This window comes from Podarcis pityusensis (assembly GCF_964106645.2).
Source record: "Podarcis pityusensis genome assembly, chromosome: 6".
Lineage (NCBI taxonomy): Eukaryota > Metazoa > Chordata > Lepidosauria > Squamata > Lacertidae > Podarcis > Podarcis pityusensis.
This window is the reverse complement of record NC_138030.1, coordinates 31915798-31941431: the sequence shown is the minus strand read 5'-3', so window position 1 is coordinate 31941431 and position 25634 is coordinate 31915798. Positions and strand designations below refer to the sequence as shown.

At 45.3% G+C, this 25634-nt stretch overlaps 1 protein-coding gene across 1 annotated transcript in view; it reads left to right on the top strand.

Moving 5' to 3' along the window:
* The window catches only part of LGR6 (leucine rich repeat containing G protein-coupled receptor 6), a 139302-nt gene extending 116189 nt beyond the window's left edge, over positions 1-23113 (top strand). The window contains exons 7-16 of the mRNA XM_081009816.1: positions 1933-2001; positions 3186-3257; positions 3988-4059; positions 5034-5099; positions 5957-6028; positions 8138-8209; positions 11805-11930; positions 13255-13415; positions 18525-18605; positions 19410-23113. Of these exons, the coding sequence (XP_080865942.1) occupies positions 1933-2001; positions 3186-3257; positions 3988-4059; positions 5034-5099; positions 5957-6028; positions 8138-8209; positions 11805-11930; positions 13255-13415; positions 18525-18605; positions 19410-20659 (2041 nt within the window). The 3' untranslated portion in view covers positions 20660-23113. The remainder of the gene's footprint in view (positions 1-1932; positions 2002-3185; positions 3258-3987; positions 4060-5033; positions 5100-5956; positions 6029-8137; positions 8210-11804; positions 11931-13254; positions 13416-18524; positions 18606-19409) is intronic.
* Positions 23114-25634: the final 2521 nt, after the last annotated feature.

The window sequence follows — 25634 nt, the reverse complement described above, 5'->3', positions numbered from 1 at the left end:
GAAATGGTCACATGGCATTTATGAGTCAGGATAGTTCCCTGCAACGTGTTTTATTGTGCTGGCTTCTTCCACGAATGGGACAATGAGGCGATGGGTAGTACATAATCTACACAGCAGCAAGTACCTCATTGGCCGTTTTAGACCTGAGAAATCCAGCGTGAATTATTTGTTCTGTTTCTTTTCTTGTGGATCACCCACCCTGTTCAGATGGCATCATATTCTTTGGGTTAAGTTTAGCTAGGAGCTTCTCTTGTCTATCTTCATCACTGGCTCAGAAATACAGATAGAGACATTTCTCCTGGAAATGGGCATCACTCTCTCAACAAGTGAATTAAACCGGTTGGGGATGAGGGGACACTATATTAGTTGAAAATTTTAATCCAAATATAGTAGGAGGGTTAACACACTCTGACCACTGAAAAGCATAATTAATGTTGGGGCCTTCTTGCATGTAACTCATGATATATCTCATTTCCCCTTGGAGAATTAGTGGTGCTTTCAGATGTTATAGTCACTCAATGTGACATGTGACAAACATGGCATGCCAACACCACCATCCCCCAAAAATGTATTTAGGCCTGTGCCATCCCCGCCCCCGCCCCATTCCTTGTTGTAACAACGGCAATAATATATAAAATGGCAATGATGTATAAAAATATATATAAATGTATTTTTCATGCCAGTCTTGCATAGTTCACATATCCTCCTCCTAATGAGAGGGCATGTGTATTTCATCTTAGAATTATGTTTCAATCTCCCTTCTGTTAGTGACTGTATGTAAATGGAGCTGTTCTGGAGCTGTGCTTTGCAAGACTGGCATATGTGGCTTTGCCCTCAAATATCAAACGGGTGAAGGGAGCCTGCCATATGATTTCCTTAAAAGCACAGGTGGACAGCATGGTTCCCTCCTGATGTTTTAATCATCACCACCACCACCCTCATTTTATTTGTATGCCATCTTTCCACACAGTGGCGGAGCTAGCTGCTTGGGCACCTGGAGCGGCGAACATGACGTGCACCCAGGGGACGGGGTGATTGGCGCGGCGGTAATCCGCCCAGGGAGGATTTTGTCACCCCCTCCCTCTGGGATGGCACCCAGGGCACACCGCTCCCCCTTCCTACGCCCCTGAGCTTACAACAAAGAAAACAAGAAAAACAACTATCACGAGAACAATTTCTAGACATAATAAAGCAATAGCGTAACAGCAACTATCATAACACCAAAACACAACATTTCACTTGCAACAAGATTGCATCGTCATCTTAATTTTATTGGTTTTGAACTACAACTCCCATCACCCCTGGCTATTGGCTGGCGATGATGACAGTTACTGACTGCACAGCATTGGAGGGACGATGACTCGTTGGCCACCTATGCCTCTCGTTTTCTTTAAAGTAGCCATAACATAACTTACCTCGGCAGTAGCTGCTCTCTGCCCTTGTAGGCTACAGCTGCTGCTTCCCCTTTTCTCTGAAAACCAGGCAAGGCCAAGCAAGCCGTGAAGAAAGCACTCTATTTGAAAATGCATTAAATAATTTCCTCTTCCTTTTGCTTGGTTTTAGAAATGTGTTTGAGAGGAGGACAGTGGTGGTGGTGAGTGTAGGATAGACTGGTAGAATGCCAAGTCCTAGAAGGGCAGCTAAGATGCATCAGAGAGAGTAGCTCAGATAGGGATGCTGGGGGTCCAGGATGGTGGTATTACTAGAGGTCTCTGGAGCTTGGCTTGGCTCAGGCCTGATTTGTCTCCTAACAGGGAATATTCCAGCATTTCTTTGATATTGTGTTTCCAGACATGGGTGGCTGGATAAACATACTTGGAAAGCTCATCTCCAGTGCATAATGACTGTGTTTTTCCAACCCTTTGGAATGTGTCACACTCTGCTGAGCTTTTCTAGCTTTCTTAATGATGCCTTTGCTTTTCTCTCTCCCAGGGACCTAAATTATAATGAGTTGGTGGAATTCCCAGTGGCCATTAGGACACTCGGCCGACTTCAAGAGCTGTAAGGCATTTCATTTGCTTTCCTCGAGGAAGAATTCTCAGAGATAATCTGGCTCCAGCTTTAATGTGGACGGAACTGCCATTCCAAATGCTAATGCGCATTCCTCTTTCACCAGGCCTCTCATAAATTCAGCATGCCCCTCTCCCCGCACTGCAATAAATGCCTCACAGATGTCATTAGTGCCAAATAGAATTTCCAAAGTTGTGGTACCAGTGGGCAGATCGCCATGGGGTGTAATAACGATGGCCTTTGGCCAAACACATGAGACTCGCACACAAACACACCTCCGCAGAGAACTGCTGAAGGTCCACAGCACTGATGGGATGGGCATATTTTGCTGTGCCAGTTTCTGCAGCCCCTGCTGCTTTCCACCTCTAGGGCTATGTTCCTTCAGAAGAAGCTTTGAGGCTCTAATTATTACCCTCAGTGGAGCATTCTCATTTTCCACCTCACTAAGGTCCATTCATTCTTCCAGGACATGGGCAATTTCTGGCTTTCCAGGAAACAGACATGCATTGTGGGTAATAGGCTTCTCAGCCCTTAGGGTGTGTTCAGATGGTCCTAATTTGGGAGTGGCATGCACTGTCTCAGTGTTTCCAGTTTCCAAAGTCCACATATCTGGGGTGTTTCAGCTGCACTGGTTCCCACCAGATTACTGTGTCCCAGGATAGGGGTCTAGACTGTGAAGCTTACATTGTTAGCTTGCCAAGAGCTCAGGGGGTGTCTTTTGTACTTATTTGCATATATTCTGCTTACATTATAACTGCTGTTTGTGATGTCAGGTTTGACCAATGCTGCTAATTCAGTTTGGCTTCATTAAATGGTTTTGTCCTATCTTTGCATCTCAAAAAATTGATACACATTCACTGTAAAGAGGCTAAATTACTTTGAGCTTCATTGAGAATTGGTGAAGTGCATATATTAAGAAATAAAATATGGTAATCATGGCCACGTAATGGGCATGTGTCTGTTTTGCAGCATGTATACAAACAACAGGAGGGAAAACATAGGTAGTGACAGCTTCCTGCCACATCTTCACAAATGCAATGGACTACATTGAAGAGTCACACACTATCCATGTAGTAAATTTTATGTTGTGAGAAAGTTAACTTCAGACTTTCTATGTTTAAACAATACTTCTGTGTTCTAATCCTTAACCACCCTGGTGTCTTCTTGCTCAACAGGGGTTTCCATAACAACAACATCAAGGCTATTCCAGAGAAGGCGTTTGCTGGGAATCCATTGCTCCAGATTATGTAAGGAATAGGAATATGAAACCCAAGATCACTGCATAACCCCACCACGCTTGTCATCAGGGAGCTCATCATAATTCCCAGGGCTGTTGTCTGTCTATTTCCTGAGGGAAAAATTAAAGAAAGGAAACCAACACGAGTTGGAATGTTGTACTCCAAATTTCCTTTACCTGTTTCTAATGCCACGTAATTTACTGTATTCCATCAGGGGAATGAAAAAGAGGAATCAACAGGTTATAACTGCAGTGTTTTCTTCATCCATATCAGTGCAGGTCCCCTTTCACCCACTGGAAGATAGGAAAATGTATGTGAGGTGCAAAGGAAACTCCTGAAGGAGCTGCCCAAATATGCTTTTCAGGCAGTTTTCCACTTTCGTTCATGGTGCTGCTTTTTTTAGAATTACTCTGTGGCAGGCAAAGCTTGTCATTAGCTGGACAGACTATGTCAGAGCTTCATTACTGTAGAAATTTGACTAGGCAAAGGGTATTCTTGGGTCAGCTGGGAAAACATTCTTCACTTTTCCCCATGGTCTTAGACCACAGTGACACAACTTGTACAGTACCTGCTTTCGCCCTATTCCCCCAGATGTGATAGATTTCTATATCCCACATGGTGCAGCTCTTTTAATTCTATCCCAGTCATCTTCCTCAGTAGTATTCATACTAGCAACAGGGAAGAGACCAGGCCTTCCCTGCATATATTGGCATTAACTCTGTCTTCTCCTCTTCTACAGGACTTTGACCCGGGCTGGCATCCGTTTGCTTCCTGGAGGAATGTGCCAGCAGCTGCCCAGCCTACGAGTTCTGTGAGTTACAAACACGCTTCCCTTTCTTGCTAGGGCTCTTGGCAGGCATATTTCCTACCAACACAGGAAGCCATGGCTCCCTGTTGCTGACCAGTCTGGCACAGAAATGTACTGGGCAGCCATGGCACATTTTCCACCCTTCTGCTTTCTCCATTCCAGGGAGCTAGCATTAATGGGCTTTCTGGAAATCATATTGTGTTGCTTCAGTTCCATCTGTAGTCATATGGAACATCACTCTTAATCCCCAAATTTAATGAACACCAGTATCGGGACATATTGGGTTAAGAATATCGTGGTGATGAGTGGGTGGAAAAACAGGGCAGAGATTATCCAGGATTATGATCAAAGTTTGTCTTATGCACATATTGAAAGAAGTGCTGGATTGAAAAATCGCAGACACTGGAGTGGCATCTACAGCTCTTGCGTAGTCCTCAGCTAACACACAATACATTAAACTGTGGTGTTTTTCAGTTATACGTCCCCAGATGTTGTTGGACTACAGTTCCTATAATTCCCCAGTCATTTTAGCCAGTGATCAGGGATTGTAGGTGTTGTACTTGAGCAACATCCTTGGGACACAAGGTTGAAGAACACTGGTTTCAAGTGATGTAACAGCATCATGCAGAAGTATGCTTTATACCCCTATGTCAACTTAGATAGCCACCAAGTAGTAGCCAGTGACTGCTTTGTTTTTGGCTTTTTTTGGTGAGTTGGACACAGAAAGAAGCTAAATTGAACAGAGGAAGGGTTGAATAATCTAGGGATAATATCAGGAAACTGGGCATATAAATGAATGAAAGGACTGGTGCCAAGCATGGGGTGGGTGCAAAGAGGATATTACCTGTCTCTGGGGTTTCCTGCTTCCCCAGCTGCATAGCCTGGGGACACCCACTCCTTTCCTCAAAACCAAATACATTCCAGGAGGGCCTTCAAGAAGGAAGGCTTTGTTCTAACTTTCGTTGTTTTCCCCACAGTGAGCTCTCGCACAATCAAATTGAGGAGCTACCCAGTTTCCACCACTGCCAGAAGTTGGAAGAGATGTGAGTAACTCTTGCTTCGGGGCAAGCTGAGGTGGAATCCCCAAGCCTGCACAACAAGTTAAGCAGTCTGGAGGTGGATAAACAGTCTGGAGATGGGTGCTGTAGCACAGGATCTTCCTGGGGTTTAATAACATATCTGGGTGTCTTGTGCCCTGTGTATAACTTTTTGCATGAATGCTTGAAGCAGCAGAGGAAGCTGCCTTATGCAGAGCCAGGCTGTTGGTCCATCTAGCTCAGTCTTGTCTGCTCTGGCTGGCAGTGGCTCTCTAGGGTTGCAGGCAGGAGCTTTTCCCAGCCTGACCTAGCATCGGTTGAACTTTAGACCTTCTGAAGGGAAGGCAGATGCTCCACCACTGAACATAAAATAGTTTTGAGGGATTTCAGGTTGAGAAGGTCAGGGCAAAACAGACCAGTGAGTAAGAGGGCACTGAGTCTCTGCTTTCCCAAGAGTTCCCTTCTCCCCACCTGCATGGTATTCCCATGGGTGGGAGCACCAGCTGGTGACAACGAACCCTGCAGGCTTCACAGTGTGAGCAGATGCTGAAGAGGCCTGGGAACTGTTGGTATAAAGAAACCTTGGTGCTTGTAACTGCCGCCCCCCACCCTGCCTCCCTCAAGCACACTTTTTATTTGAAGGGGGCACTGTCGCAGGCCTGAGGCAGTATGCAGGGAAAGGGGTGGGTGGCAAAGAGTTGTTTTGTTTCTTGATCCACTTTCCCCTTGAAATCTGAACCCCTTTTCAAGCCTGAATAGAAATAAACCTTCATGGCAGTCCTCCTTTCTTCTGCTGCCAGTGAGGATGGAGATCTCTGTGAAGCAAGTCTCCCTCTCTCATTTCAGCCTCTCTGTCTTTGCAGTGGCCTTCAGCACAACCACATCCACAAAATTGGAGCAGACACCTTTGGGCAGCTCACAGCCTTGCGCTCCATGTGAGTACAGCTTGCTGGGAAGCATCAGAGGTTTTTATTTTCGTGGAGTAGTGCAAGGCAGTGCGCTCTGGGCATGATTGCAGCCACAGCTGTACAAAGATCTATTCAAAACAAGCCTGCCATGCCAGCTCATGGACACACAACAGCCCATTCTTGTTATGACATCTACCTTGCCCCCACCAACCAAAAAAAAGGAGCAGCAGCACTGAGTGGAATATGTAGTTCAATGTATTGGGCCCAGCTCCAAGCCTGCAAAAGTACCAGATGCAGATGAATTTAAAATATTGTTGCAAAAGTTGGGTGCCACCCCCACTCTCTGCCAAGCCAGTAGCAAGATTCCAGGGGATTTCAGGCACTCACCCAGGGTTTTTGCTCCTTTGGAAGCTTGAAGACGCAGCGAAGACTGTCATGGCTTTAATAGATATAATTCGTTCATCTATTTACACCTTCAGTCTGCATGGAGAGAGTCCAGATCTTACAGCATGGTCATTTCAAGAGGGGCTTGTCCCACACAGCAGCGCAGCACTGGAGTCAAAGTTATCTCTCCCAGCCAGCCTTCAGCCAGGCTGCCCAAGATGGATCCCAGTCTCTTCTCTCCCCTTTTCTTCCCAGCACACCTCACTCCAAACTCTCTCTTTTCCTGACACTTCAGTCATGCACCTTATCACCATAGCAAGCTCTGTCTGCCCAGGCCCAAGAATTCCTCTCAGATGAACCATCAACACCTTTTGTCATGTTTATGCCTCTATCCCAGGTGTGGCCCTGGCTTGGAAAGGAAGTTTAGCCGGTCCACTGGCCTGCAATTTTCCCTTCAACCCTCCAACTAATCAAAACCCTACCATTTTTAATTTCTAGGGTTTAGGGGTGTCCCTTTCAAATCTACAACAATATGAACACACACTCTATATCTATCACATGCCTCACACAGAGAGAAGACTTGTGATGTATTGCATTCCTCAGAGTTACAAGCATACCAGGAGCGAGAGATTATTTGTGCACCAAAACATTTCAGCCCTTTGGACTGAAACGGGGGGAATTTAAAAATAAGTAAAAACAATGGTCCATCACTCATCTTTCCTGCTCCTTACTCAAGTTCTCGAACAGAGTCCTCTGTCCCAAAGCTTAGTCCTATCCCAATCTTGCAAACCTCACAGCCTTTCACTTTCTGCTCAGGCTGTTCCTCACACAGCTCTCCCTGTTGAAGCTAGAGGACAACAGCCCCCTCATACCCTCCATGGATCTTTCAGAAGCTATATGCAAGAGCCCTGTTGTGTGACCAGCCAGCTTGTATTCCTAAGGCCCATACTTCTGAGGTTCTGCTGAAATAACAATCCACACCATACTCATACTAAATTCACACATAATAATTCCACCACCACCCTTTGGTGGGTGGGGAGGTCACAGTGCACAGAAAGGACAGGGTCAACCCTCCCTTCCCCAGGCGCAACCTTTTCCCGAAAATGCCCTCCTGTGCCTCTATCATGCTTAAAGAAGCTTTCTATTGGCTCTACTAGAAGGCTTTTTGAAGCCTAATTGCAGAGAGAGAAGGGGGCAGGGTGTGTGTGCTGCAAGCTGGATAGGGAAGCCCCAGGTGCCAGATCCAACCCATGGGATGGTTGCTACCCGTTCCTAGAAAAATGTGGTTATCCTTTTTTTCCTGCTTGGACTTCCAGTGGGATGACTTTTTTCATGTGTTCAAGCTTATTCTCTTCCTCATCCTCAAACCGTGCTGGCAGAGGGTGGGTCCGGTGGGAGGAGGAGAGTAGAGCCTGACCAGGTATTTGTGCAGGCAAAGGGTAGGTTCACAAGGAGGAGAGCCAAGAGTGAGAGCAATAGTTATCGCAGGACACAGGCAGAGGGTGGGTTGGGGCAGGGAGGAAGAGTTAGAAAGAGGGTTTTTGCACGGGCAGAGGGTGGGTTGCAGAATAAACCACTGTAAACCCTGTGTTATTTCTGCACCAGGTAAAGTAATTTTTAGCCCCACAATCCCCCCCCAACCTGCCCTTTATTTTGCCCAACCAAAGGTGGCAACCCTAGCAGTTCCCCACCCCTGACTTACAGACTCTTCAGCATACTTTCTCCATCCCTGCATGTACTTTTGCCTTGCAGAGACCTGAGCTGGAATTCCATTCAGTCTATCCACACGGATGCCTTTGTGACCCTCCGCTCTCTCACCAAGCTGTAAGTTACAGTGGCAGGGATAAATTACTGTTGTTTAAGCTAAATTTATATGCCACCCTCCCTTCCAAAGCAGGCCAGGGCAGTAAGAGAAGCAGGCATTATGTCAAAGGTATGCATTGTGTCAAAAATTAAATACCCCAAACTGAGGTGCTGCAGAAGAAGTTAATCTCCTTTTACACACAGCTAAATATGCTTTTCACCTGACCAAAACCTGATTGCTTATCCATTTTCAATGTCTAAATTAAAAGGGTAAAAGTGCTATCACTTTATAATATTTTTAACACCAGGCAAGTGAAAGTTCAATGGGACGCGGGTGGCACTGTGGGTAAAACTTCAGCGCCTAGGACTTGCCGATCGCATGGTCGGTGGTTCGAATCCCTGCGGCGGGGTGAGCTCCCGTCGTTCGGTCCCAGCGCCTGCCAACCTAGCAGTTCGAAAGCACCCCCGGGTGCAAGTAGATAAATAGGGACCGCTTACCAGCGGGAAGGTAAACAGCGTTCCGTGTGCTGCGCTGGCTCGCCAGATGCAGCTTGTCACGCTGGCCACGTGACCCGGAAGTATCTTCGGACAGCGCTGGCTCCCGGCCTCTAGAGTGAGATGAGCGCACAACCCTAGAGTCTGTCAAGACTGGCCCGTACAGGCAGGGGTACCTTTACCTTTACCTTTTTAAGTGAAAGTTCTTAGTTCTGCCAAGCAGTGAAAATTTTGGAATTGATGAGGGGCATCAACATCCCAAAGGCCTTTCTTGGCTCCACTGTCCCCTCTTGTTTAAACAATAATATACCATTAAATGCCAAGGGTTGGTTCTATTACAGAACAGAGTTTAGCTGAAATAACCCATACAGCATGTTCTGTTACTGGACTAAAACCATGTACTTATTTTCAAGGGAAAATCCGGTGAAAAGAAAAGAAACGTATTGCTGGCAGAACCCCTTAAAAGTGGCCGGCTAACAGTACAGGGTACAAAAGCCTAGTTCCCTAATTTCTAGGGATAATGGGGTGGGATTTACCTAACCAGCCCCAGCAGTGGAAGCCCTGCACATGGACTGCTGCTGGAAAATGAGGCTTTCCCTTCCTCTCCTCCCCACACACCTTCCTACGCACCTGATGGGGGGAAGTTCCATCTAGCAAACGAGAATGCCAGATGGAGCAATTGGAAGAGCATGATATTGAATTCCACTGATGGACTTTTGTCCAAAGTAAGTCTAAATAGCATGCATAGGGACAGCAGGCTGCTGACTTCATTATTTGAGAATCCAGTTATGGACTCTTGGATACCACTTGGGCATGTGGAAGCTAGGCAAAGCGTCAGTGTCCTTACAGAATATTTGAGAGTAGGGGGTGGATTTAGGGGCATGTCCTGCAATTAACAAAAGAGCAACTGAGCATCTAGTGCTGCAGAAATAAAACTGCTAGCACATTTGCAAAGCTAAGCAGGGTCCTGTATGATTTCAAATTGGATGGGGGGGGGCTGTGTGTTGAGATTCCTGCATTGCACGGGTTTGGACTAGATGATCCTCGGGTCCTTTACAACGCTATAATTCTATGAACTGCTACGGAAGAACCACAAAGCAGGATTGCTAAAGTGATGGGCCAGGTGTACGTGTGCTTCTTTGGCACTGCATCTTCCCATGGTCTTATTTTGACATGTCTGTGCATAAGCAGAAGTACAGGAAGCGTTCCTGGGAAAAGTAGGTACTTTTCTCGTGGGGCACGCCTCTGCCGACTCCTGGAACTCTGTTGTGCTGAGAACACAACCCACATTGGTCCCACAGTCATTGCAGTTGGCAAGTGTGGGGCCAGGGTAGACACAAACTGCTTGAGCCACTGGCCTGCAGGGATAAATGGGCCACAAAGGCATATCCGATCACTATGCTGATGTGATATAAATGTCTCACTGCACTATTATATTGCAACGTGTGGGACAAAAAGGAGTGCATGAAATCTGTCTGTGGGCCTGAGGCTATTCGTCTGGCATTTTGGAGAAAAGCCTCGCTTTTTTATTGTGTGGGAAAGATAAAAGTGATCGTGTCTTTTGCCGGCGAAGCTAACAGAGCAACTATACTGAGAAACAATCAGCTACACATAGTGAACTTTGTTGGCCTCTCTTTCCTTAGTGATAATTCAACCTATACTTGGAATCTTTCTGCCATTCAGCAGAATAGCTTCCCCTCATACATCCTCACTGGGTGGATCACGTATTAAAGCTACTCGCTGGTTAGCCTGGAAAGAATGTATAGTATAATAATGCTATTTACATATTTTATTACACTCTTGTACCATTCTTCTTCCCAGGTAGCTCAGGATACTATAAAAGATCATACCATTTCCTATTATAGCATCACAGCCACTCTTTGAGGTCACCAGTTAACTTGATTAGCAAAGCAGTGGTTCTTTACCTTTGGTCTCCCCGGTCCTAGTCCTAAACTGCACCATACCCTCCAACATTTCTCTGGTGAAAATACAAAATGCAACTACGGAGAGCAAAAGAGGCCCACACCTTCCAGGATCTCTGTTTGGTCAGTTTCTCATTGGGAGACCTTATAGGAACCATGTGTATGCTTCCTTGGGTTCCGTGATGGAAGAAAAGTGGGCTTATAAATGTTAGAAAATAAATAGATAAAATAAAGAAGACTAATGAGAAGGTTATAGATTGAATATCACAAAGGAACAAGAAGCCACCAAGATTCACTATGTATAGATGCTTATTTTCCTTGGCTTCATGTCACATACAAACAGGGGTTCATTGTGAATGACCAACAGTTGTTGCATAATTGCTAGCTGATAAATAAGGCAGGTTGAAACCATGAGTCACGAAACTGGCTTGAAACCTACAAGGAGCCTTGTCCATGTAGCACTAAACCATGATTCAGTTTGACATGTCATGCAGTGCTTTAAAGCACTATATTTGTTCTTACTGGTAACATCTATTTTTGATGGAAAGAGATCTATTTAAAGCAAATACATCTCCTAAACGTTAGATTATTTACCAAGGATTATGTGATGAGCACAAGTTTTCCTGTTCCTATGAATAGTTGCTGCCTTAAAGATGCATGTTTTGGTCAGTGGTTGTCATTTTTACCATAGAGAAATGCAGCATTTTTGGTTCTTTCTTTTTGGGGCTCTGCTGCCACATTTTGCTGCAAGAAGAATACTTTCCCATGTAATGTGAGTTGGTGTTTGGCATCAGGGTGTAAATGCAAGCAGCCAAATACCTGCCAATTCGTAACAACGTAACCTGAACAAAGGTGTGGAAAAAGCACCCGCCTATTGCGTTCTTTTCATTTATTTGTTTATGTAACATGATCTGTTGATTTTTAACAATATCCCAACAACTCACCCAAGGGACTATCAGGATGGTTTAACAAAAATATATTTAAAAAGATGCGGCTCTCAAAAATTGGATTATAAATCCTTTAAATAAACCAACCTTTTTTTTTAAGTTTTAAAAAATCCTCATTAAAACAGCAATGCTATAAATTCTAAATATCCTGAACAAATGTATTGTGAGAAGCTCATCTCTTGGGCCCAGCACACTTCTCACTAACCTACACCAGTGTCCCCCCCACCCCGCCACCGCCTTTTTCTCCAATAGAGATTTGACTGACAATCAGCTGGTTACGCTGCCATTGGCTGGATTGAGCGGACTGACTCATCTGAAACTTAAAGGCAACCCTGCACTGTCTGAATCCTTCACAAAAGAGAGCTTTCCCAAGATGAGGTGAGCTTTGTTTCAGATTTCTGGCTTCTGGCTCTGTATGATTGGACTTCGTTTATTTGCTTTGATCTGCCTTCCGCTGTCCGTGTTTACTAGACGTTTCCGTGAATGCTCTGTGGCCAGAGGTTTGAGCAAGCGTGACTTCCTGCTCACACTCTGAATCCATCGCTGCCTTGAGAAATCGATGAGCCACTGAACGTCTTGTCGCTGGCATCATCCAAGCTCACACACAAGCAGAGACCTTGGAAGCAGGGGGCTCAGGCCTGGGGCTCAGCAGAGCGGAAAACCTTTGCAAAAGCCAACCTCAGTTAATGACATCCAGCCTTCCCACAGTAAATGCTGTTTGTGTGGCCGTGTCTTGTCTGCTGTGGATTAATGAGCTGCCTGGAGGGATTAGTAAGCAGCTAAGACAATACTTGGTAATGTTCAGAAAACAATGGCAGAAGTGCCAGCAACATGTGGTGTTCAGCACTGGTCCTGCTCAGAGTAGAACCACTTAAGCTAATGGACATGACTAACTTAATTTCAACACGTTCGTTCTGAGGTGGACTTAGCTAAATACAACCGTTAGCATTTACAGTATGTGAATGGGGAGTCTGTGGCACTCTGTCCCCAGTTCAGTGCCTTTGCAGTACAGTCGTACCTCGGAAGTCGAACGGAATCCGTTCCGGAAGTCCGTTTGACTTCCAAAACGTTCAGAAACCAAGGTGTGTCTTCCAATTGGCCGCAGGAAGCTCCTGCAGCCAATCAGAAGCCGTGGAACCCATGTCGGACATTTGGGTTCCAAAGAACGTTTGCAAACCGGAACACTCACTTCTGGGTTTGCAGCCTTCGGGAACCAAAATGTTTGACTTGCAAGGCGTTTGACTTCCGAGGCACAACTGTATATGGATCACAACATTCCTTGGATTTGAAGCATTAACAGAGACTCTTGAGTGCTCAGTATTGTACTCAGGCTCTACCAAGTTTATGGAAAGAAGGCACTGAGTATTAGTCATGAAATCAACCATTAAGATGCAGACAGCTGATAGAGTTGCAGCCTTAAAAAAATGGATAGACCTTTGTGTTTGCAGGAAGAGACAGGAACATGGGGCAAGAAGGAGGAAATACCAGAGGAGCACAAATATTGGGAGACCACCTAAATAAACATCTGGGACCATGTATGTGCTTGTTCTATACCTGTGTAACTATATTGGCTTCTCCCATGTAATACTCATAATTAAAGTGTGGTGAAAGGTCTCTTCCAGGAATCCCTAGCCCCACTCACAGAACTACAGTCCTCCCAAGCTCCTTCAAGTAACTAGTAGCTCTATATTCTTCTCTCCAGGGTCCTGGAAGTGCCCTATGCCTACCAGTGCTGTGCGTATGGAGCCTGCAGCAATTTCTTCAAAATGTCTAGTCAATGGGATTCTGAGGATATGAGTCCTGAGGATGAGGATGGCCACAAGAGGACCTTGGGGCTGCTTACAGGCCACACTGATAATCACTGTGAGTAAGACCGATTTCTGGGTCACAGTCTAACTTCTGCTTGCAACCTGAGTTTGTTAAATCAGAAGTTAAGCTGGGAGGGGGGAATGCAGTCGCTAAGAAGGAAAGCAGGCCTATGCTCTCATTGTGTTGGAGCAAACTGCACTTTCCTGGTTACCCTAATATTTTGATCACTCTGAACTGGCAACTGCAGCTTCTCAAGTGCAAGGAACAGAAAGGAAGACTGGGGTGTATTTCAGGGGGGATTCTGTGCAGTAGGGATCAAAGTGGGCCAGCTTAATCGTTGTGGCTGTTGCACTGAGGGGGTCTGCTGCTCACTTGGCTGAATCTTTTCTAGCAGGGGAATTCTCTGTGACTGCAAGTCACATGCAGAAAGCATTGGTGGAAATACACGGATTCCCAAACCACAGCTTAGATTGTTTGTTTGCTGCATGACATGATTGTATAAACACATGGCCCACACACACTGACAAGACCGAGAGACTTGAGCTGAAATGAGAAATACATTTGACACAGTCTACCATGGGGAGAGGAGACTCGTCATCTCTTGATCCTTCTGAGACAGCCTCCTGGCCTATATTATAACAGCCTTGTTGCTGCAGTTCTGGAAAAGTCAAGGATACCCTTCTCACATTTTGTAAGGCAGGGCTCCAGCTTGTATGGGGCAGGCCACCACCTGCAGTCTGCAGTTACCATCACAGCCTGGTTGGTGCTGTCTGTTTTTTTAATAGAATTCATATTTAAGCTTAAGTTTTCTGTTCATTAATAAGTAGTACCAGACACTATTTTTTCTTATTATTCATGTTCCTTTTTTACACTTCCCTGGAGTCAGGGAGCTGATAAGCATTTATCTTTTTGTGGGAATCCTGGGTGTGCATTTCTTCCCTTTTAGAAAAAAAATAAAATTCCATGGAAGGTAGATTTTCTACAACTCACAAAGATACTCTCAGGGTTGTACCCTACCTTCTGCCACCTTCTCTTTCAAAGAGAAGAACTTGGAGAAAGTTGCTTCATTACTTACAAAGTATATTTTGAATAGCTGGTTGGTTGGTCACCCACAATCTGATTCCTGGGGAGCAGGGATGGCCATGCTTGAGTGGACTGTTTTGCTCGTGGCTCTTCCTGGAAAAGCTTTGCATCAGTCACAGCAGAGGAGGTACTCTACTGTGGAATCCACATAGTGGGTTCAAATTGCCACAAGGAATGGTCCCCGCGTACCTTTTATACTGTTATGCCTCTAGGCTTGGCCTTGCATCCAGCAGTGCAGAGAGTAGGGATTTCCCTGCAAGTTCAATGGAAGCTCTGTGTGGTTCCTTTGTACAACCAGCTGTTTGGATGGCAGGATGTTTGTGGGAAAGAATATGCACTTTTTTGAAGTTTGCCCAAATCATGTTCTTGACACCTCCAGTAAAATACACAGCAGAGCCTCAGCTGTCTAGACTGCTGGGCAACGGGTCTTACTCTTACAGGTGCCAGCATATTCCTAGCCTAGCTGGGTTGGAACTGGGCTTTCTGCAATGAGGAGGCATCAGTGATGTGCTGTACACCTCACAGCCATTCAACCAAAGTTCCTTAGGGAAATATTCGTCATAAATTCCATTCTGTCCATGTGTGTGACTATTCAAGGCATGAAAAAAGCTTACAGAAGAGAGAAATACTTAATACTACATTTGTTGTCATATCCCCCCCCCCCAACAAAGGCTCTCTGTCTTTAACAGCTATTTGACAGGCAGAAATTCTACAGGGGCAGCTTACTCCATTGCTGTCCAGGCTCTCACCCTAAAACATACATGCAGAGGATCTTACTTGTAGGGAAGAAAGAGATCTTTATTCAGGCAAGTAACAGTGTAGGCTCAGCTGCAGCAGCAGCAGCAGCTCAGGAGTCACAACTCAGGAGTTCAGGGGCAGGGCAAGAAGTTTAGAACAGGATGGAGCAAAAAAGATGTCCCAATAAGTTTCCACACCCTGCACGCCATGCTTTTCAAGGCAAGGCATGACATGCTCAGTCATAAGACTAGGTTGCCTTGCAGGAATGTCAAGATGGCAGAGGTGGCAGCCGGTTTGATGTGACTGTCAGGAGCTTGTCCTACTCTTGAGTAGGACCCTGGCAGAGACACATGCCCGACTGGCATGTTCCCTCCCTCCTGGTCGATCGTTCGGGAGCTTCAAAAGCTTTCTTCTGCCTGAACATCACAGCAACCGATGCCAACAGATATCGGCACACTTAGGGATCTGCAGAGTCTTCACAGCTTGCGTAACAGACCTCAGGAACTCAGCATTTTGGCTAATCTACCTTATTTACATATAAACACACACAGAGCACTGCAACATGGCTCCCCCTCTCTCTAGCATCAGACAGCAAAGAGAAAAAGAACAAAGGACAATAGTCCCACTTCACGGAACACAGTAGCACAAACATCCTGTCTCCGTCACTTCCCACTCTGTGGAGTCAAAACATACACTGTCATGTGATAGACAAAAATCCCATGACTGCAATCATGGAGCAGGAATTCTAACAGTGACAAGACTGTACCCTCCTGTTTTGCCTCCCCAGCCCTCAGCTGTTCAGAGCCCTTCCCAGCTCCACTGAGGCTCTCTGCTCCACAGGAAGTTCAGGAAGAGAGCGGGTATCCCTACTCCCCTTTATGAAGTGGCTCAAGTTGGGGTGAAGATATCCTCCTTCCTCTAACTGAGGGTCCCACCTTGCCATTTTTTCTTCCTCTTCCTCCGGTATTAGAGCCTGCCAGTCTGGGCCAGATCCTGACTATATTGTGGGACTCGTGGCAATTACTTTGTCCCATGATGAGGAAAACTGTCCCTATAGAATTCCTTCATCTGTGAAAAACACAGGGTTTCTCTTGCGGGGGAAAGTGGCAAGCCTCCATTAAAGGCCATTCCTTCAGAGCTCTCTCTCAGTGCCTAGTGCTGCCCATTCAAAACCCTATTTAAAACATTTACCTTGGTGCGCTAATAATATAGATCTGCTCAATATCCATATCCAAGGGCCAGGAGAATTTAAAGAAAGGGATTGTGTTACACACAAAAAGAAATCTGCAAAACAAAGCTAAACACCTTAATAGCCAACAGAGCAACTACTCAGGAGTGGGGAAACTTTTTCAGCCAGGCAAGCAAAAGACATTAGCAGAGCGCAAGGACACTTTCCAGCCAGGCAAAAGTACCCAAGGAGGGCACAAAACAGAATCAGTGAGAGGCATGGTTGGGATGGGGATGTGGCCTTAGGAGATATTATTTGATGTTGATGGTGATGATTAAAATTTGTATTCAGCCCTTCATCCAAAGATCACAGGGTGGTTCACAACATAGAAATACAAAATGAGAACACAAAATACACAATAAAAACAAGAATAAAAGCCAACCAATTACCCCCTCCCACATACACATTTAAAAGGACGTAGAATGTTAATCAGCCTGGTTAAAGAGAAATGTTTTTGCCCTGGGAAGAGCATTCCACAAACAGGGAGCCACCCCAGAAAAGGCCTGTTCTTGTGTTGCCACCCTCTGGACCTCTCGTGGAGGAAACACATGAGGAAAGGCTTCAGATAATGACTGCAGGGTCCAGGACAGTTCATATCAGGCACTAGGCAAAACCCAGACATTTCAGCTGGCTCCTAGAAGTGTTAGAGGAGGCAGCATACCTATGCTCTCGCTGAGATAACAGATTTTCGTATTTAAGCTATGGAAAATTCCCTTTAATACTCAGCAAAGTACAACTATTTTGGTAGATTATTTAATAATAATAAAAAAGAAATCTGAAACCACAGTAAATCATAAAATCACATATAACGACAGTACCCCATGATGCTTATTATAGAAAAGAGCAAAACACATTACCTTATCAGAAATACAAATTTGTATTCTGTAACAGTGTGCAATCAATTCCCATTCCTGAAATTTATTTATCTATATAAAAATATTTATTTCTGTGTCTCTTAACGGGATGGACCACTGGGTTTGGACTACTCAAATCCTCTTTAGAGTTCTCATGATTTTTCATCATCACTGTTAATTTAATAACTGCTAATTGCTCCTATAACCGTAATCGACCTGGCTTTTGGCTTTCCTTCAGAAGTCTAGCAAATAGAATTCTGGCCAAAGTAAGTATATGTAGTATTTGTGCCTGACATTTTTCTGGAACGCTGTGCTTCACAGAATTCAGTAGACCTGTTAAAGGAAACTTTGGGAAATGTTTGTTAATGACACCAGCCTCCATAGACCAAACTTTTTCTGTTCTGCTTTTGGGAATTTCCACTACATATGCTAGAACTCCCGTTTTCTCTCTTTACAAAACCAACATGTACTGTCCTGCCCTTCTACTCTTTGACTGTATCTGATGCCATTGCGTGGCCGTCCAACACAATTGCCTTTATAACATGCAGCCACCCAAAAAGTTAATTCCTCACTTTTAAATAAACAAAAACCCCACACCTCATCCAGACCTGTGTGTTACATACTTTGTTTCAGTTCTCCAAATAGACCTGCCTTCCTTGAAAAGGCTTATTTAGTAACATTTGATAAACTTTGCAGAATTCCCCCCCCCCCCTTATTTTTAGCATTTCAAATTCAGTTTTCTCCGGGTGTAACTTGTGTTTCTGCCCTACCCTATGTATAACAGGGAGTGAGAATGTTCTTGAGCTTGCGTCCTGCTTGTGGGTTTCCTACATAAAATCATAGAACTGTAGAGTTGGAAGGGACCATGAGGGTCATCTAGTCCAATGCAGGAATCTTTACCCAACATCTTGTTGGCCACCATGAGAACAGGATGCTGGACTTGATCGGCCATTTACCTGATTGAGCAGGCTCAAAATTAAGGGCTGACTTTTTGGTTTTGAATAGGATGTTGTTGTTGTTGTTGTCGTTATTTATCCCACCTTTTTCCTCCTCATCGTGTAAGTCATAAACCATCATGTTCCTGAAGTTTATTGTTCCAGTTATGAGATTAAGAAACATAGGAATGTATAACAAAGATGGCTCTCTTTCCATTTTAACAGCCGTGAATTTATGAAAACAAGCTGCGTGTCTGGCTCACAATGCAGAGCTAAGCATTAACACCCCTGTGATGTTGGTCTTTCTTTCTGTTTGACTTTGCAGATGACCTGGATATGGATGATTTCCAGCTGGAACTTGAGGATTCAAAGCTGCACCCCAACATCCAGTGTACCCCAAGCCCTGGTAAGAAATAGTCTTGAAGCACAGCGCTTAAATCTTTAAATAGAAGGATGGTTGCTATACATGTTGCAAGGGAAGCCAGCAAATACTATTTCTGTGGTGGCAACAGATGAGTGTTACATACATCGCTCCATTCAGAATTGTGATCTTTTGTGGTTGAATTATGCAAGCATGGAATTGGGAGTGGGTGAAGAATTCGGTAAATTTGTAATCCCCCTTTTTGAAAAGCTATTTTTCTAGTCTTTAATGCCACAAAGAAAGTGAATGTCAATGTTTGTGAAATCTCAGGAGGGGGTGAGCAGGATTGTTGTAGCCTGGGGCAGTCTTCCGTGCCCCATCTAGCTCTTTGCCCCACCCCACCAGCTCCATAAGCGGAATCAGAATGAAAAAGAAGCATTTTGTTCTGCGAACTTCCTGCTCCAAAACCCTGGTTGCGGCAACTGGTTTTAAAGCTGTAGAGCTGCATGTACAAGACCTGCCTTCTGCACTGAGCCTCCTTGAATTGTAGCCATGATGTCCCTCAGCCTCTGCTTGCTTGTTCAGTAAGTGCCTGTTGCTTCATCAGATATAAGTGGAGCAAAATGGTCAAATGTCATAAGCTGCCTTATACAGAGTCAAACCAATAGTCCACCTAGCTCAGTAGTTTCTACACTGACAGGAGACGCCAGGGATTGAACTTGGGACCTTCTGCATGCAAAGCGGATGCTATACTTCTGAGCCACAATCCTGTACTCAGCAGTGCCTTGTGCCAGCTGCTCTGCTGCAGCATCCAGCTTGTAATGTGGCTCCTTCCTTCTTTTCTTCCAGGCCCGTTCAAGCCCTGTGATCACCTGTTTGAGAGCTGGGTCATCCGCCTGGGTGTCTGGCTGATCACGCTGGTCTCCATGCTGTGCAATGGGCTGGTCATGGCGGTTGTCTTTGCTTCACCCGGCTATCTGTCCCCCGTCAAGTTTGTCATTGGCGCCATTGCTGGAGCCAACATGCTGACGGGCACGTACTGCACCATCCTGGCCTTCGTGGATGCCATCACCTTTGGTCACTTTGCGAAATACGGGGCCCGGTGGGAGACGGGCGCAGGGTGCCAGGTGACGGGCTTCCTGTCGGTGTTTGCTTCGGAGGCTTCCATCCTTCTGCTGACCCTGGCCGCCGTGCAGTGCAGTCTCTCAGTGTCATGCATGCGGACCTATGGGAAGGTGCCGTCTTTCGGCACCGTCAAGGCAGGTGCGCTGAGTTGCCTGGCGCTGTCTTCAGTAGCTGCAGCACTGCCTCTCTTCTCTGTTGGGGAGTATGGAGCATCCCCCCTCTGCTTACCCTACCCACTCCTGGATGGGAAGCCTTCCATGCTGGGGTTCATGGTGGCCCTGGTGCTGGTCAACACCCTCTGTTTCCTCATTATCACTGGAACATACATCCGCCTCTATTGCAACCTGCTGAAAGGAGAGTTTGACTCTGTCTGGGACTGTGCTATGATCAAGCATGTGGCTTGGCTCATTTTCACCAACTGCCTTCTCTATTGCCCCGTGGCCTTCCTGACCTTCTCTTCCATGCTCAGCCTCTTCCTCATTACCCCCGAAGTCATCAAGTCTGTGCTGCTGGTGGTGCTTCCTCTGCCAGCCTGCCTGAACCCCCTGCTCTACCTGCTGTTTAACCCACACTTCAGAGATGACCTACGGCTCCTGAGGCAGAAGAGCCAGGCCCGGGAGAGCTGTGCCCAGTCCTACGTGTCAGAGGACACAGAGAAGAGCTCGTATGACTCTACCCAGGCCCTGGTTGCTTTCTCTGACATGGATCATATATTTGAGGCACCAGACATCTTCAGAGTGCCTCCTAGGTGCTCGTCGGTACTAGATGCCTACAGCTACCCATCAGTGACTCTCATCCCACACCAGCAAAAGGCAGGTGCCGGAGGACACGACAGTGGCTTCTCCACTCACCTGTCCTACCTTGCTGATGATGAGTTGCTCATCGCATCGGAAAGCAGAGACCCGGCAAGGAGCAGCCTTAGGATTGCCTTGTTTTCCACACCGCCTGCACCAGCCTTCACGTCTCACTTATAAACAGTCGTTCAGCCTCCCAGACCCGGTACACATTCGCTCTGTGAAAAGCCTATGCAAGAGCCCACCTGTAGCCACCAACAGCTTTGGACAATGGCTGTTCTGGGGAAAGGGTGGCACAGTTTATTGCTTCTTCTGGGGGGGGAAAGGCCTTAAGAGCCTGCAAGGTGCTGCCAACTCCATGTATCCTAACTTACTGGAGCATTGTCTTCTGCTCTCTTGCCACACCAGTGTGTAAGGCACTGTGGGTCCTTCAAGGGGTGGGGGGACGACCAGGGGACTATTGAGTTAAAATCTTCTGATACACAAAAGCAGGCTATTACCTAAGCAAACCAAAATGTAGCAAAACGAGAAACTGCTAACCAACTATGATGCAGCTTCCCAGGATACATCTGGTCCTGCTCCTTATAAATTGTGTGGAGCTGACAACAGATGGCAACAGAGTGCTATCCCCAATGAACCTTGTCTTAGAACGATAACAGATGACAAATAAGGCAGTTACTGAGCTGCTATAGAGACATGACAATGCCTGCCAGGGTAGATAGCCTAGCACCAGCTGAACATCTGAATTGTCACCGCAGTCTTTTCCTCTTCATTCTCTGTAATGAGGTATGCCATCAGTTCTGTTCTACAAATGGAGAAGAGGAGATGAAGGTAACATACTATTCTTTAACTTGGGATGCTTCAGTTTCATTAATCCTGGTCTTTCTTTTTTAGGAATGATGCACCTATCCAGGCTGCAGATGTCTAAAATTTACTTCTAAGGCACCTAAAAATGAAGTGAGAATTCCAGGGCAGTGACAAAGTCAGTGGCAAGGTTGTGCCATGTCAAGAGCCAAACCATGCCACATTTTAGGTTCACCATTTAGGGTAGAATGAACTGCTTGTTCCTGGTCTCACTGAAGCCCATAAATGCAAAACATGAGCTAAAATGCAGTGTAGTGAATTTGGTGTGTTTCCATAATCTTTTGGAACTCATGTAAACTCATCCTAATGAGCACATAATGGATAGATATTCTACCTTGTAGCACCCCCTCATTTTTTAAAAAACTGCTGGTGTTGCAAGGAAGAAGACTTGAGTACAGTGAAAGAAATTTAAGGCCCAGATATATTCACCATAAGCCAGAAATCCCCAACATAAAAAAGTATTCTTGCCCTCTAAGCCAAGCCCAACAAAGGGCAACTGCAGCTAAAGCCCAACCATTTACAGATTCCAGAATCCAGTTGCATTGCTCCGGTTCTGCAATTCAGCCTTCAATTATCCTCTCGCCTTCTTTGCAACTTACGGTACATATAGAAATCATGAAAGCAAACTCACATCTCTTGCTTTTCCACCTAAAAGCACCTATGCTCTCAGTAAGAACTATAGTCCTACTGACAGATGGGAAACAGTGACACAGGACTAAATCTTGATTGGCACAGGAACAAACCTTAATTGAAGCCACTAGAAGGTTAAGATGTAACTTGCTGCTTAATGGATCTTGATGGATGCTTCTAGAAAGAGCAAGATACAGAAATTATCCCAACTGTTTAACAACTACAGCTTGCTGGAATTGTCCAGGTTAATTTCCAGGCTGGTTTTTCCCCCTCTTTTTTTTCTGAGAAGGCATAGTTATCAATTAATAACTTGTCAAGGGAGGTAGGAAAAAATTCCTGTCATAGGGGATTTTATTGCTAACATTTTAATACATTGCAGAGCACACTATCAAGCATATAGTCTAGACTACATATGTAGTTCTGCTTTTAGGAAAGTTCTTAATATTGTCAGGAGAGAAATGTAGACTGAAACACAGAGGAGGATATGGAAAAATGTTACAAACACACCAGGTGCCTTTTCCTTCAATCCCCTTAAGGATGATTCTGCCGAAATAATTTTGGTTACTACAGTGTTCTGGTTGGGTAGAACTCCAGAACTCTTGAAGTCCCCACTTGTTACTTTGGCTTACTTAAACAGTGTATGAATGGAAGCTGGCTTAAATGTCTTGGGACGATTCATTATGGCCTAGAGAAAAAGATGCAACACATATAGTGGTAAGCCCTTTTGCTGCTCAGCTTCTCCAGAACTAGAATTAGTATTAACCATCCATACCTGGAAAGAATTGTCCTCCTTGGGGCTGTAAGTTTGAGCGTAGCTCAGTCAACTTTTAGAAATGCAAAATTCCTACAACTTGTAGCATCAATACGTCCAAAATCAATCACGGGAAGTATCAATTTAAATGCCTTTACACACCGTGTTTGTTATTGTCTGTATATACACATTGCCATATATGATGACATACGATGCTAGCATGAGCGTGTTTGTATATTATGTGTATATTTATATAGAGAGCTATATAGCCATTTGCCCTCTCTTTTTGACCTTGTGTCATCTTTTTTTTTTTTTTTTTTTTTTGTATATTGATGTGTAAAGCACTCTGGAAGACCTTGTAGAAAATTTAAAAATTGTTAATTTTAAAACCATGCTTTATTTTGTTTCTATGACTTAGTCGGGGAACCACAAACCCACAGGCTTGTTCCTACATGCTCATTCCTTGCGACAGCTTGTGTCTAGGCATAATCTTATCACAGATGTATCGCCACAGATATAAACTCAATGTTTTCCAGCTGAGTTGGTTCATGTGTTCAGTTGCCAGTCATCAGGTTTAAGAGTTCTCTAGTGACATGCATGAAGGTGAACGAGCTCCAGTCTGTATGCTAGTAAGTACCAGCGTTATCTAACATCACAGCAAGTGTGGTTTGGGAAATATAGGCGGGTGGGACAAGACAGACATCATCTCAGACAGAAAGTGAAAGCCTCTCTTTTAATAAAGGAGTCTGATTTGACAGCACCAAAGACAAACTAGGTGCTGAAGCATTACATCAACTCTTCAAGAAAACCCCTCCTCACCCCCAAATCTTATCTGGGTCTTGCATTTCATGCCTTTATAGGAAGGCCCAAGGAGATGAATGAATGAACACTCCCACTTCAGTGACAGTCGGCTTTAAAAGAGGCTTATACACAATTTTGATAGCCTGTGACTTCAGATAGCTGAAGAACAAAACGGTACATCAAAGTTGTTGTTTTTAAGGCAGATTAATATAGCTGGCTAACCCACAAGGATTGGAATGTGAACTAAGCTCTTCAGAGTTCCTTCAATTTTTGAAAAATCTTAGTAATAGCATAGTCATTTGAAAAAACACACACAGTATAATGAAATACTGAGAACCTCTACAATTCTATACCAGTCCAGATGGTCTCAAATTCTGTATTTGGATCATATTGTGGAAATTTAGGTGTGTATACAATTGTATGCTTGGTCTGCAAGTTTGGTTGCTAAATTGGGATTTTGTCAGATTTTTCTTTGTTATTTAAAAAAACACACAATTGAACAAAAGAAATTGATGCAAGAGACACCTGGGGCAACAATCAGGTAGGGACACAAAGTCTGAGAAAGTAAAGTTATTTGCGTGGAAGACACGTCTTGACACACATACCCTATTTAGGCATGATGCATTTTTTCACAGCCTCTTCATATGAAAGCATGAGAAAAGGGTTTTAAAAGGTTTTTTAATCATGAAGACTAAGATTCTTTCCCAGAGACAGTGTTTCTCATCTACCCCATCTCAGCACTACGATGTGGCGTATGTGGCAGTGGGGGAGCAGGAGGAAACTCAGGGAACTGTGCAAGGGACAGTATTCCCACTCCTCCCCATCATAGCACTGCAGTGGAGAATGTTTACTTGCAAATGCACCTCTTTGAGCTTAAGTTTTGATTATATGATACAATCGCCTAAAATTACAAGGGGTTTTCATTTAAACCTGCCCTACCCTCACTTTGAACTGTGATAAATGCTTGCGTGGCAAGTCCCCTCCCCCCATGTGAAATGAAAATACCGGACACATTATTTAAGGTTAATGGGCGTAAAAGGCCACAACTTTATTGATTACAGGAATTAGAAGGTATTGGCCTTAGGGATTGGCTCCTATCGACTACCCGGCATGGAGACCGGGAAGGGTTATCCACCAGCCGTGGGAGTCCTGTTGAAGTACGCCAACTAGGATCCCACGGGTGTCACCGCTCGGGGGCGTGCCGGAGGCCCTCACCTCCCTAGGTTTTGGACAAGACAACGCCCCCTGGAGTCCTTTACCGGACTACCCTTTTCCTTGGGGGAAGGTGATGGCGTTTCCTTCCCCCCCTTCATTTGCGTAACAATTACCCCTGCCAATGCCTAACCGCCAATACCGAGGAAGTTGTGACGTTTGCTACGAGGTAGGCGAAAAAACCAAATGGCTGGAAGCGCGCCAAGTTGGAAAAATTCCTACCGGGCCCCTTGCGGCGACCAACCCGAGTCCATAGCAAGGTCAGAGCTAGCTAAGCCTAAAGGGTGGGTGGGATGGGAAAACCGGGCAGCTGGAACGGGGCAAAGAGGGCGGCCCCCGGGTGTGCCTGGCCTTAAATGGGCTAGGCCACGCCTCCCCAGCCCGCCGATTGGCGGGCAGGGTCGCAGGCACGCCTGGGGATTCCCTCGTTCTCGCGGGGGCTAAAGGCCAGCCCCCGCTGGTGTGGGAAGGGGTGGGCCCGCAACCCCACCTCCTCCCAAGCTCGGAAGTGGCTTTTGTTGCAGCTGCCCTGAATACCGAATGAATGATATACGTTTATTGTGCAAAGAGGCTTAAAAAAAAAATCTGCTTCAGTGTCTCTTTGGAGTGTTAAAATCTTAGACTGTGCCACCTGTACATAAATTTTGGAATTCTATCTTGTGATATACAGGCAACTGCTGATTTACGCAGGGGCTACGTTATGGGTCATCACGTGCGATGGCAGAGCATGCATAAGCCCACCTAGGTTGCCACGTTGCGCAATTGGACACACGTAAATCAGTCGTTGCCTGTGTATCTATTTGTGTGTGCTTGTATATACATGCACACACACATATACACACACTTTAATGTAGAAGATTCCCAGCAAAACTGATTACACTAAAAGAATTTTAATTC